Source organism: Neovison vison, chromosome 3, assembly GCF_020171115.1.
Source record: "Neovison vison isolate M4711 chromosome 3, ASM_NN_V1, whole genome shotgun sequence".
Taxonomy (NCBI): domain Eukaryota; kingdom Metazoa; phylum Chordata; class Mammalia; order Carnivora; family Mustelidae; genus Neogale; species Neogale vison.
Window position 1 is genome coordinate 90,937,731 of NC_058093.1, and position 13,721 is coordinate 90,951,451.

Here is a 13,721-nt window from a genome sequence, read left to right on the forward strand (position 1 = left end):
GGATAATTCTACCTCATCTCCTTTGTGAAAGTAATACAGTCCTAATTCTGGCTGGTTATTGTTGTTGTGTGTAATCCTCAATTACCAAATGCTTACTTTAATCATGAATCTTAAAATGAATTCACATAACTTATTTTTTTAAACCAGGTCAAAATTTAGTGAAGTAGAACAATTGGTATTTATACATGTAATTGTGTAATTTAGTATGGTCCCCTGTATGACCATCTGTATTACCCATTAAAGACTCTCCAGTTTTGCAGTATTCTTACTGAGTATCATCAGCTCCTGCTTAGGTGGTATTATTTTAGTTTGGTTTTATTCTCTTTAAATAAATTTCACACTTCACTAACTATTACAATGTGAATAGTCCAGTTGCAAATATGAGTTAATAGCTAAATAGTCTTGGCAATTACTTTTCAATAGAAAGAAATATTTGGGAAAGAAGTTAAATGCAGCTAGAGATTTTATAGACATCTGGCTCACCATGAATATTCATAAACCTGTATATATACCCATACAACCCATATTTTTATGGAGTCTATTAAGATTCTCTAAAAAAGATTAAAGGGAGAAGTATTTCCTTATATCTCTGGTTGCTGGAAAAGGAAAGAGAGAAAGAAAGACAGAGTGCAATGATGGCATCCCTTGAAAATTATTTTATTTCTGTTGCAGAAAATAGCCATTCACTTATTCTCCAGTTACTATTCACCTAATTACCATATGAATACTCTGTAATTATATATCCATCGTTGTCCTTTAGATTACATGATTGTGTTTAGTGCTACTATGCAGTTCTTGGTGTAATTACCCTACAGAGGTTATAACAATTTTTATATTGTGAATATAAAGTGTTATTATATAATTTCATGGTAATCTCTACTTTCTTAGCACAGATTAATTACATTTTATTATTGCTTCTTCTTACCATATGTGGAACATCTCAATTGTCATGCCATTCAGGTCAATAAAATACTTTGAAAATTAGGGGATGAATGTTTTATAAGAAGGAAGATTTTGTTGGTAGTAATATTTGTAGGCTCTTGCCACAGTGGATATTTTTCAGATCAGTTCTGGTTCTTTTTCCTTCTTGTCTTAAACTTTCAGTTGAGTTGTCAGCTCTCTGAGAGCTGGTGGCCTTTCTCGTATTTCTGTCCTCTTCCTACTGCTCCCAGGATATAATTAGGCAGATGCATGTTCCTCAGCAAATAATCAACTATGGATCCACCACTTCCATTTTATTGTCACAGTTAAATTACTCATGTTGTTCAAAACAGGACCAACCATATTGTTTTACCAGCTTTCCTTTCTGTAAATTCAAACTGTTCTTTCTGAATGCTTACTGGTTGATCTGGCTAGACTCCTTAATCTTCAACATTCAATTCCTTCCCCATGTCATGCCCTCCAACAAAAAGTGTCCTCTCACTTATGTTTTCTTTTAACTTACCTTCTTTTGGTAAATTTGGTAAATTTCTTTTTTTTTTTCCCCCAGTTCCAGTAACTATTAAGCCAAAGTTAAAATTTGGGGGAAAAAGGTAATTGGGGTGTGTGACTGTTTGTCTCTGCGTCTGTGTATTTGTGTCTATGTCTGTGTGTCAAGACACAATCCCTTTGCTATAAACAATCGGAAGACAATCCCTTTGCTATAAACCTTGCTGTTAACCAGCCACCAACAACCCTAACTGTTTTCTTTGGGAGGAATTATTAAGTGTTTTTTATTTGTTTGTTTGTTTGTTTTCCAGTAACATGTCACTTAGTCAAAGCTAAAAATGACAAACAACAAAAACAAAAACAAAAAGCAGAAGGCTATAAAACTTCTGCAGAGTTAAGTTCATAGAAACAATTACAAATTATAGTATTACAGGAGCCATTAAAAATATTGCTATATTATGGGATGTCTGGCTGATTCAGTTGGTAGAGCATGTGACAACCCTTGATCTCAGGGTTGTAAGTTTAAGTCCCACGTTGGGTATAGAGATTACCTAAAAATAAGATCGTTCAAAAAAATGTATTTATATATTTAAGAAAATGGGTATCTATCTTACAGAAAGATTACCTTCAAAATGGTTTTAAACCATTTTTGGTGCTTAAAGTGGTAAGCTCTATAAGGTAACTCGTTTTTAGTGCTATGGGATAAGAAAAGTGTTCTTTCAGTGAGTGCTAAATTTTTCTGTTCATTTCAGAGCTTATTAGGTCAGGGTAGAGTCCTTGGAACCACAGGAAACATACCAAAGGAGCCTTCTCATACTTCATACTTCTTCATACTTCACTAAATTTCTGATGGATTAGAAAGTGCCAATGAAGAATTCTTCTTCTTAGATAAAAATATGAAGAGAGAGAATTTAAATATGAGTGTGTAGTAATTATTTGGGAGTATATAGAGAGGTGACACTGGTGAAAATATTGCACGTATTTATACAAGTTTTGTATAGATGCTTATAATTCAAAGTGGGTTAAAGCTGAGAAGAAAATGAGAGAGAAGTTAGGTCACTCTCCACTGACTTACTATACATTGTTGTCCTATACTGAGATGATTGCAGAGAACGTGAACTTTGGTTGAATCATCCATTTTCGAAATAGCACCATCAAATGTACCATTTTTTTTTCCATGATATGTGTCATGAGTAAAATTGAAATAACAGAGAACAACTGAAGGGATTATTTTGCTTTCTAATTTACAAGTATCAAATGCTTACATGGTAGGTTTTTTTTGTTGTTGTTTTGTTTTGTTTTAAGATTTTATTTATTTGTTAAAAAGAGAGGAGAGTACAGGCAGGGGAAAGGCAGAGGGAGAGGGAGAGGAAGAAGCAGACTTCCCGTTGAGCAGAGAGCCCAATGTGGGGCTCAGTCCCAGGACCCTGGGATCATGACTTCAGCCAAAGGCAGACACTTAACCAACTGAGGCACCCAGGTGGTCTGCTTATGTGGTAGTTTAAATAGCAGATGACAAAGTCTCCTATTAAATAAGGTTACTTTCTCCTGTGTTAAGGAATCTTGGAGTGAGAATTGAGTATACTGAAGTCTTTAAGACAGACAGAGACAGAGGAAGGAGAAGAAGAGAGACTATGCATGGCAAGGGTTGGGCCCTAGAATCCTAATAGTGGTGCAGAAAACAATCCAGCTGAACATATAAATCAAGCGAGTTCTATATGCTCCACATCTGAATCCTAATACTGGGAGATAGTCAGAGAATTTTCAAAGAAAGTCTCTGGGAAGCAACACTGACAGGGTCCGAGTATAGTGAGCAACTATCTGTCCCTGAATTTCAACATAGTGTCAAGTGTGAAGCATGTGAACTGGGGAAAATGAAGTATCTCCCATTTGAATATCTGTAGAGAAAGGGTTCCGAGTCTAAAATGATTTCTGTCTTTTTCAGAAGAAAGTGGCATGGCTTAAGAGCATGCAATTTAGAATTATTTATTAAAGTGCAAATTCTAATATCTTCTTATTTCATAATTTTATCTTAAGCAAACATTTCTTTTACATTCTTTTGATTCCACTTTTATGCCGTGAGGCCAATCAACTGCATTGAATTTTGTGCATCTGACATGCTAGGAAAAAAATACTGAAAGCTTTAAAGGGTAGAGAATTTTCTTTAAAGCATAAAAAGTAGATCATGAATTCCTTTCAATAGAACTGTTTATAAAGAGAAAACCTGTTTACTCTAGTTAGCAAATTAACTCGAATCTCTAAAATATTGTAATTGTAGTTTACTTGCCATTAGGTTATAAAAAATCTTATTATTGAAGCATAATATAAATAGGAAAGTTTAATCACAAGTTTACAGTTCAATAAATTATTACCAGGTGTACACAGCAGCGTGGACCAACACCCAGGTCAAGAATAAATACTGTTGGTACCTCAGACGCTCCTTGTTGGTCTTTCTCACTATACCTTCCCTTCTCCCCAAAATAAGTTCTTTTAGACTTCTAAAACCCTAGATTACTTTTGCCTTTTGAACTTTATGTAAATTAAAAAAGTGTATATATTTTTGTGTCCAGCTTTTTTCTCTTATTACTTTTGTGAGCTTCATCCATGTTGTTACTTATAAGCTGTACTGCTTTCATTTTTTATTTATGTGTATGTATACATATACTTGTGTGTATATCTCTCTGTGTAAATGAAACACAGTTTATCCTTGCTTCTTGCAATGAACATTTGGATTATTTTTAGTCTGGGGCTGATTCTATGCACAGGTTGCTATGCATATTACATATTTTTGTGCACAAATTCATGCTTTCCTTTTGGATATATATTGAGAGTGGAAGTGCTAGGTCATAAGGTGTGGGTATGTTCAAATAGAGTATCTACTAATTGACAGTATCTACTGTGAATCGTTTTCCAAATCAATTGAACCAAATTGTATTTCTACTAGTAGTGTATGAGAGTTTGTTATTTGTTGTCAATTAAGTGGAAGTGCAATGGTATATCTTTGAGGTGTTCATTTGCATTTCCTTTTGTTAAGATTTTATTCATTTATTTGAAATAGAGAGAGAGAGAGAGAGAGAGAGGGAGAGAAAGAGAGATCAAGCATGAGAGGAGTGGGAGGGAGTAGCAGATACCTCATTGAGTGCAGAGCCCAGTGTGGGGTCCCAACCCAGGACCCCGAGATCATGACCTGAACTGAAGTCGGACACTTAACTGACTGAGCCATCCAGGCAAGTAATTTGTATTTCTTTGAACACCAATAAGTTGCATAAATTCTCACATTTTTTTAATCTTAGCCTAAGGCAGATTTAATCCATGCACCAAAATTACTTATAGTTAGTAAATTGTAGGTGAGTATTTAACTTTACCCTTTAGCACTTCAGGCAAATGAAAGGTATTCCTTGCTACAGTGTGTTATAGGGCAATCATCAAACATCAGAATGCTAACCCAATTTTTTTCCAGTTTCTCGGGTCTTCTCAGTGATGTCATCATAAAAATAAAATGGCCCAAATTTTTGGATTAAAAATTGCATTTTAATTAAGGCTCACAAAGTTAGTTAAGAGATAAGCTATTTTAGGGGCACCTGGGGGGCTCAGTTGGTTAATCGCCAACTCTTGATTTAGGATAAAGTTATGATCTCAGGGTCTTGAGATTGAGCCTCACAACTGGCTCTGAAGTTGGCATTGAGCCTACTTAAGATCGTCTCCCTCTCACTCTGCCCCTCACCCCTGCTCACATGCACTCTCTTGAAAGAAGAAAGGAAGGAAGGAAGGAAAGAAAGAAAGGAAAAAATGAAGAAAGAAGCTATTTTGGTTGAATCAAATCCTTTTACAACTTCTGAACAAGGTAGTCCCTATGCTAATCAGTAAAATTTGTTTCTGGGTCATCATTTCTTACATTCCCCAGTTCCCAGATTGTAGTTCCTCAGCCAGTCACATGGAAATCACCTGGGCCCAATTTCAGATTCATGAATTAGAATGCAGGCGTGAGTGGGCAGTAGTGACAGGGATGAGCACTGGAATTTACATTTGCAAATAAGTCACCTACTTGATTTTGATGAGTTATCCACTACGGATAAGGACGTACGTACTAAGAAGATCTTAGAAGGATACATAAGCCAATTTCTTTTTTTTTTTTTTTCTCTCCCAATTTATTTATTTTCAGAAAAACAGTATTCATTATTTTTTCACCACACCCAGTGCTCCATGCAAGCTGTGCCCTCTATAATACCCACCACCTGGTACCCCAACTTCCCACCCCCCCGCCACTTCAAACCCCTCAGACTGTTTTTCAGAGTCCATAGTCATAAGCCAATTTCTATGCCCCATCAGACAACTGAACCAGGATCAGAGTATGGCTTTTTTTTTTTTTTTTTTTTTTTTTTTTAGAGTATGGCATTTAAAGCAACTGGGGGGTGATACGAAAAGAGCTCTTTGTCAGTAAGATGTATTGAACAACCTGAACTACTGAGAGTTGTTTTCTAGAGATTTCTGCACTGAATGGGAGAGAAGCTCATATAGGCAGCTGATCATACATTCTTCATAAATAAAAACGGAGTCTCTGATGTGTGTTCTCTAACCACCAAGCCTGGAGCAACTGCAAACAGACACCATCATGGATAGATACTAACACCGCCTTAGTTTTTAGATCTTCAAGTCTCTCACCTTTTGAAAGTGCTACTTTTTTTAAATATAGCCAAAACCTTGCTAATAGACTTAAGCGCTGAATCTCAATGAGGGTACTTGGCATAATGCAAGAGCAAGCATAAGAATGCTTGAAATAAATTTCCATAAATATGAAGCAGCCTGTCAATAAATTTAATTTCTGTCTGATTTAATAAAGGGCTAGATAAATATACAAACATGAGAATTATAAATTATGTTTTAATTTTCCTCACCCGCTATAACTGTCTTACAGCAGGTTAAAGTTTATAAATTGAGATTTTTATCTCAGCTAATCACATTTAACATTGCTTCACAATTAGTTAGCTAAAAGGAAATTGCAACTTCTAAACACAAAGTCTGAGACTGATCTAATCAGTTCTTTTGCTTAGGATTATTGTATTATGAATTCCAATATTTTGAATGTGATAAATTGTAGCATGTTGATATACAAACGTACATATATACTTGTCTGCATTTCAAAAGACTGAGTCAGAATGTCTAATTATAAAGATAGTGTGGTTATTGCATTATTACATGGTCTTTGTTTTATTATTCCCCTTCAAGAGGTACAGAAATATTTGAGGAAGTCATTTGTTAGTTGAGAAAATTGTCTATAGTGTTCAATAAGAAACATCTTTCCAAACAAAAGACTCACATCACAAATAGGTTTTCCCTCTGACTGGGATGTTAGGTTCTTACCTAGAAGGGGAACAATAGCCTAGACCTCTGCTCACTTCCCAACCATGATGGATCAGTTTCCTGGTTCGCTTTTCTCTTGGTGTTCCATGAGAGGCACATCTCCTTGTTCGCTCACCTGCCCAGGTGTTCAGAAGTAGTAGGCCTTTTCTGCTGTGTGTAGAGGGACGCTTCTTTGCACCCCAAAGGGATGATGCAGTGGTAGGAGTCCCCCACTTATCACATATTACCCTGTTCTCCAAATGAAAAAAGAGCAAGGAAAGGAAACAATAAATGACATCCAAAGAAATCTGGAGTATTTCTGCTCATTTCAGAATAATACTAATATTGCTCATGAGAAGGAAACTATGGAAACTGATTAACTTAAACTTTAAAATTCAGAACCAAAAACTTCCTCAGCTAGCATGATACCAATATAACTTACTTATAAATAACTTATAAATGACGCCTGACTGGCAAAAAGAGGAATCAATAGCATTATTAAAGAATCCTAGTTACATTTAATCACAAGCTGATTTTGTAAATTAATCTACTTACTGACTGGCCATTTTTTAATACTTAGATGTTTTGATTAATTTACTTATTTTTACATTTGCTTAATGATTCACCATCTTTAAATACCAAATGAAATGATAACATGGATTGTGACTAAAGAAAAACATCTTGTAGTATAATTTCTTTTTCTCTGTTGTGCGTTCTTCCTAGATGTGTGTCACCACTACTGTGTGAATTCTGAATCCTGTGCCATTGGCGATGATGGAAGTGTTGACTGTGTCTGTCCAACACGCTATGAAGGTCCAAAATGTGAGGTTGACAAATGTATAAGGTGCCATGGAGGGCACTGTATTATAAATAAAGACAGTGAAGATATATTTTGCAAGTAAGTGGACATCCAGCTTAATCTATAAAAGCATTCAAACCCAAAAGAATGTAACAGTTCAGCAATGGAAGTGAAAATAATGCAAATTGTTTTTATCCTAAGGTTCTCTATAGTGACCAGTGCATTCCATTCTCCTTTTGGTTGCAGATAAAATTCAGTTCATGTCAATTAAATGAACTTATTCAACATCTATAATATGCAACTGGGGAACATGAAAATTAATCATGCCATCATGTAATGATATGATCAGATCATTCCCTATGTAGAATATTCTGAATAGTAAGCAAGAAATAGTGAAATGCAACATATCTTCAAAAAGCTATATATAATATTCTTAAATTTGAATAGCTCAGGCTTTTAAATGTTTCATCATTATTATTGACAGGAAGTGTTTCCTTTCTGTTGTTACAAAATGAGCCTGTGGGGGAGGAGCAAAAGAGCTGTCTAATGGGAATACATATTAATCTTTGGGTTTTTATCTGACTTTAAGCATAGTAGTCCAAAATTAGGAGAAGGAATAATGTGTCCTAGGAGGCACCTACAATAAAAATGTCCAAGTTAGACTTTGGTTACATTGCCTTTTGCCCTTTGGCTTTAAGACCAAGTGACTGGAAAACAGAGCATCACAACTAAAGGGTAATGCCGGTCAGGCTCTGTTGTGAAAAAGTTTATGCCGCCGAGGTTAGAGTTCAGTCCTCACTCTGAACTTCTTTTCACAACCTTTTAAAAGAAGGACTTAAAAGCACTGGAGTCCGTCACTTACCTTGCTGAGGAGACTCATAAATGAGAACATGAGGTAGAAAAGCATGGCATCAAGTGTTCATCCCACAGCTTCCCCTGAGACAGCTCTGTGAGTGTGCCAGCCCTGAGTGATGTTGCTCTGCCAAACAAGGCCCAATAAAATTTCATTACAGACAGCAGCAACATCTTTTCATTTTTCATTTGCTCACATTTTAGAATTTACGCTAAGTATGATTTGTGTTATCATTAAGAATGACATTTACTCAAGCCCTCAAATTGAGTCATTTGAAAGTACATTATTTTTAAGTAAAGTAATTAAAAATATGACTAATTATAAATATGTGCCTTTGATAAGTATATAAAAGCAAAGGCATTTTCACATAAATGACCAAAGTCATGTTTGCTCCTTAAGCTCGTCAGTTCTTTGTGATGAAACTTGAGCAAGACAGAACTTGGTTTCCATGAGTGAACATATATTTTTCTCTCTGTCCAGTGCACCATATCAAAATGCATTGTAGTTTCTTGCTTATGACTGCATTCCATTCACACAGGAAATAATAGATTATCATCTAAGACAAGCTATATGCCACAATTTCCTTCTGTTTACCTTGGAAAAGTTCATGCAGAGACCTACACCGTGTTTCCATTACAAGAGGGAGTTCCATATGAAGAAAGAAGGGCGAGACTCTTTGGGCTCTCAGGACTGCCCACTCTTCTGAGAAAACTGGCTTTTCCAACCTGGAAACACTAGAACCTCATAACCTGAGTAGGCCACAAAGATCCAACGTTGTAGTTCTTGATCCTTAAAAGATCCTTTTTTGAAGAGTATGTCAAATAGATAAATATTAGTTGCTAACAAACAAGTAGATAGTGGAAGCTTATAATAGTATAATACTTGATCAAATAGACCATCTAACATATAAGCATGTTAAGACAAACAAGACTGGGTATTCTGAAACTTATTAGACAAATTTCTCTTCATTTCTGACAATTTTCATCTTAGCATAAATGGCATTTACAGTGATGGTAGAATTTCTGTCTCATAGGTAAGTAACTGATACTAAAACAACCATGACTGAGTTACCGTAAATCTTTTTCATCAATAGGAGAATTCAAGCCTCCATGTATATGTGTTATGCCAAATAGTCAGGTGTGTTTCTAATGCACTATGAGCTGTCAACTAGAATAGATACTCTGTCAAGTATAGTAAATATGATCTTTAAAAATGGAGCTAATTGGATATTTTTCTCTTTTGTGGAAATCTAAGTAAATATTGATGAAGAATGACTTAATCATAATTTTGAATAGCCTAAATAATACCTTTGCAATGTCAGTTATTATGGGAATTCTTTGTGTATACGGGACAACTGGTAATTAACTTTGGAAAGTGATATATCACAAAGTGTGTGTGTGTGTGTGTGTGTGACACAAGCCTCTAAGAAATGAAATTGTGATGAAAACTGGCATTAAAATATGAGTTGAACTCTGATGCATTATAGTGATTTCAATAATTTGTATTTCACATTTGAAATATACACAAATGTCTGTCTTCAATTAAGGATTTAAAGAAGACCTTTAGAAGGAGAAAGAGGCAACATCTTTTATAGCTCTTGAAAGCAGAAGTTTAAAAGCAATCAATGCTTAGAATTTTTTTTTCTCTTTTAAAAGCTGATATTTGGTATATAGTTATCTTTTTTGGTAGGAAATCTTTTAATGTATAATGAGCTCTTTTTTTCTCTTTGACGTTGTCCTTTTGATAGAACAAGAAACTATAACTTGCTGCTCTTTGATTTTCAAGTAGGCTTGGATGAGGGCAAGGAAAAGTCTCTCAGATCCATTTAACATATAAGAAACTAATAGCACTATGTATATTTGTATCACTATACATCCATATTCAGATACCTCTAGATTTAAGACATTCTCTGTTAAATCTTGGAAATGTTAAACTACTGGTTTCTTCTCCATGTTGGTTCTACATTCATATATATCCATTCTGTAATCAGTACATAGCTGACTCATGGTTTCTGTTCATCTTGAAAGGAGTTACAACATTAATATCTTGGCTCTCAAAAAATATCTTTAAATTAAACACCTGGAAAAATGATAGGCCGTTTGGTGTATTTCCCACAGGCTTATCACCTACGGGAGGCGAAATAAATATTCACAGAATAAATTAATCAGGATCACCAACTGATCATAGCAGGAATCTAACCAGTCATTGAGAATTACACTTCAATGCATGTAATATAATAGATATCCATCATGGAAAGGATCAAAGTGATCAGTGATATTGCAATCTGATTTATGAGTCAAGCTTGTGACACCCACTGATTGCTTCATGGTACCTAGTGCCAACATGATCTCATCATCAGAATAGTGGCATGATCTGTTGTAATTCTGATTTGGGCCAAGGCTTGTATGATTCTATGACCCTACTTCTCATACAAGAGATCTCTTGATAATTTAGAATGTCGATGCACCTTTGTCTGTTCCCCAAACAATTCTTAATGTCCAATCTAATAGTATTTATTCATGTCAAAATATAATATGGCAAGTAAGAAATTTCTGTGTTTTTCCTATTATTGTTATGCTTGTTTTCCCCCATGCAGCAATAGCCGTAGTGTTCATTCTTATTTCAGACATGTAATGTGTTATAAATTAGAGTTGTTTTCATAAGTTTTCCAAGAAACCCTACCTCGTTACCTTGTTGCCAGACTACATATTGTTCCTAGTACACTACTGTTTATTTTTGCAATGAACATTGCATGATTTTTTATATGCCAGAGTAAAAAAAATGACATTAATTACAGTACATAATCAAAGAGAAGCAGTGGGACAAAATGACTACCAGATAACCCTATACTTTCTTATAAAAACTAGAATCTAAAACTCCTAACAGTTTTTTTGGACCAGATTTTCCAGTTTACAAGAAATAGCTGAAGCATTTGCTTCCAGAATATTAGATCATGTGGTTTATAATTCACACTGATGTCACCAAGCCCTGGTTATATGAAAAGGGAATAGGATCTTGATGCTAATGTTTCCCTGCAGTGTAAGTGCTAGACATTAAAGCATATTTTTCACACATATATATAATGATATTAAAATTTTATATTAAGCAAATGGGTTGAAAATTTGAAAATTACCAAAAGAAAACATTTGTCTGTCATCATTTTGTCAAAAAAAGTATGTATATATATATATATATATATATATATATATATATATATGTATGTGTATATGTATGTGTGTGTGTGTGTGTATATATATATATATATATATATATTTGCCTCCAGGACGTCTGTCTTTCTGAAAACTTCCTTTTAGCCAGGCATTCCATTACTCCTCTGTGATGAATATTCTCATCTGCAGAGAGTTTATGTCAGCTTTCAACAATAATGATGCCAGTAACAATGAGATTTCTCTCTTCTTTGTTGCTGCAGCTGCACTAATGGAAAGATTGCCTCTAGCTGTCAGTTATGTGATGGCTACTGTTACAATGGTGGCACATGCCAGCTGGACCCTGAGACAAATGTACCTGTGTGTCTGTGAGTATTATAGGATGTTATGGGCATTTTGTGGAATGACTTTGTATGTACTTGGAATCCCTCCTCTATTGTTCTTCTTTCTTGGGGTAATACATTTTATTGGGGGGGCATAATACATTTTAAATGAATGTTTCATGGACATCTCTGATCAAGTATTATTCCTTAGTGGCTCATATGCTGTAGAATCTCCTCCCTCATCAATTTACTGGTAATTTCATAAGGAAGAGCTCATTCAATTCTTAGCATCATACCCATTAAAGACATTCATAGATCTTTAAACTTGGAAATGCCAGGGAAAATTAATTTCATTGACCTTATTCAGATATGGGAAACCCAGGCATAATCATATTTATGAACACTTGGTACTTACAACCATTCTTTCCAAAAGAACTTGTGTTATCTTTTCAAATGTATAATGCTATTTGATGTTTGTATCAGGTATAGAGTGTTGTATTATGTAAGCCTATTAAGCCTGTGTCCACCTTGGAATTCATTAATTTGAATCTGGGTTTCTAAACATTTGGAAAGTGTTGGAGATTCTCTGCTCATGAGAAAAATCTAGAATTTAGTATTTTTTCCTCTGTCCAGAATGGACAACTTGAAATAAAACCATTCCACTTACGTGGTTTCTATTTTGAGTTTTCTTTTATCACTGCTTGACTAGAAGGATGACGTCCACATAGGATCCACATCCACGTTCTGTCCCCATCTTGTCAAAGTAGCATGTGATGAGTGTGAATGAGAGAGAAATGAGCATACCTGATGAAGTTTTATTCATATGTTACTATCTCTGTATGAAATAATTTTGAAACATATTTAGGAAAAAAAAGTCAGACGCTTTATTTAGCTGTATTTTACTGAAATTCTGCAGATGCTCTGTGGGGTTTAAAAGTCAGCGCTGTGACCAGAAAGAGAACCCTTGTGATCACTACTGTCAGAATGAGGGGATTTGCACTTTAACTGCGTTTAATGAGCCAAGATGCAAGTAGGTTTAACCTTCCACTTACCACTGCGCTTCGTGTGACATCATTTCAGGCCACAGTTCATTGGTTTAAGTCATGAACATCCACATGCATTTCACAGTGTATACTTAATCTCAGGGCTCATCTGTCTCACACACACTTAACCTTTGCTTCGCTCACCGACAAGTGTATGCACCACAGTCAGCTAGAGTGTCTGGAAATATAATGGAGGGAATGGAAAAGCTCATGGAACTGCCTAATAAAAACACATTTGCTAGCATAGTGGCTTTTAATTAAGGAAGTACAGAAGCAGGTGTTTTTAGACTATTTCTATAGTCTGTACTGTATTTGGAATAGTGGTTTTATTTGGTAACTGACTGTCCATTTCAGTACTGATGAAATAATACATTATTTGCTTTCCCATGTTTTTACTGAGAACACTCTTTCCTTAACCAGAAAGATTTCTTCATGGAAGAAATAGGTACATGGTAAAAATTTGGTTCCCTAATAGTTTAAATTTTTCCTTTTGTCCATAACAAAAAACCTCATTACCTATGAGAAATTTCAGGGGCCATCTTTGGGGTGACTATCAATGTTCATCACAACGGAAGTAATTTTTGCACTTTATATCTGAGCTTTAGAGATAGCTTATATGTGACATCACCCATAATACCTAGTGTCATAAACAGAGGCCATGCCTGGCACCTGATGGCAGCCCCAGGGTGGTGTCACAGTGTACTTATTAATGGTCTTTAAGCACAATTGTATTGAAATTCAGATGGTTCATTATCAAAACTCTATGGT

The 13,721-nt window shown here is 35.1% G+C and overlaps 1 protein-coding gene across 1 annotated transcript in view; it reads left to right on the forward strand.

Annotated features, from left to right (window-relative positions):
• Window positions 1-13,721, forward strand: part of LRP1B (LDL receptor related protein 1B) — a 1,985,448-nt gene that overhangs the window by 1,939,321 nt on the left and 32,406 nt on the right. Inside the window, exons 85-86 of the mRNA XM_044242553.1 lie at window positions 7,492-7,666; window positions 11,851-11,955. Of these exons, the coding sequence (XP_044098488.1) occupies window positions 7,492-7,666; window positions 11,851-11,955 (280 nt within the window). The remainder of the gene's footprint in view (window positions 1-7,491; window positions 7,667-11,850; window positions 11,956-13,721) is intronic.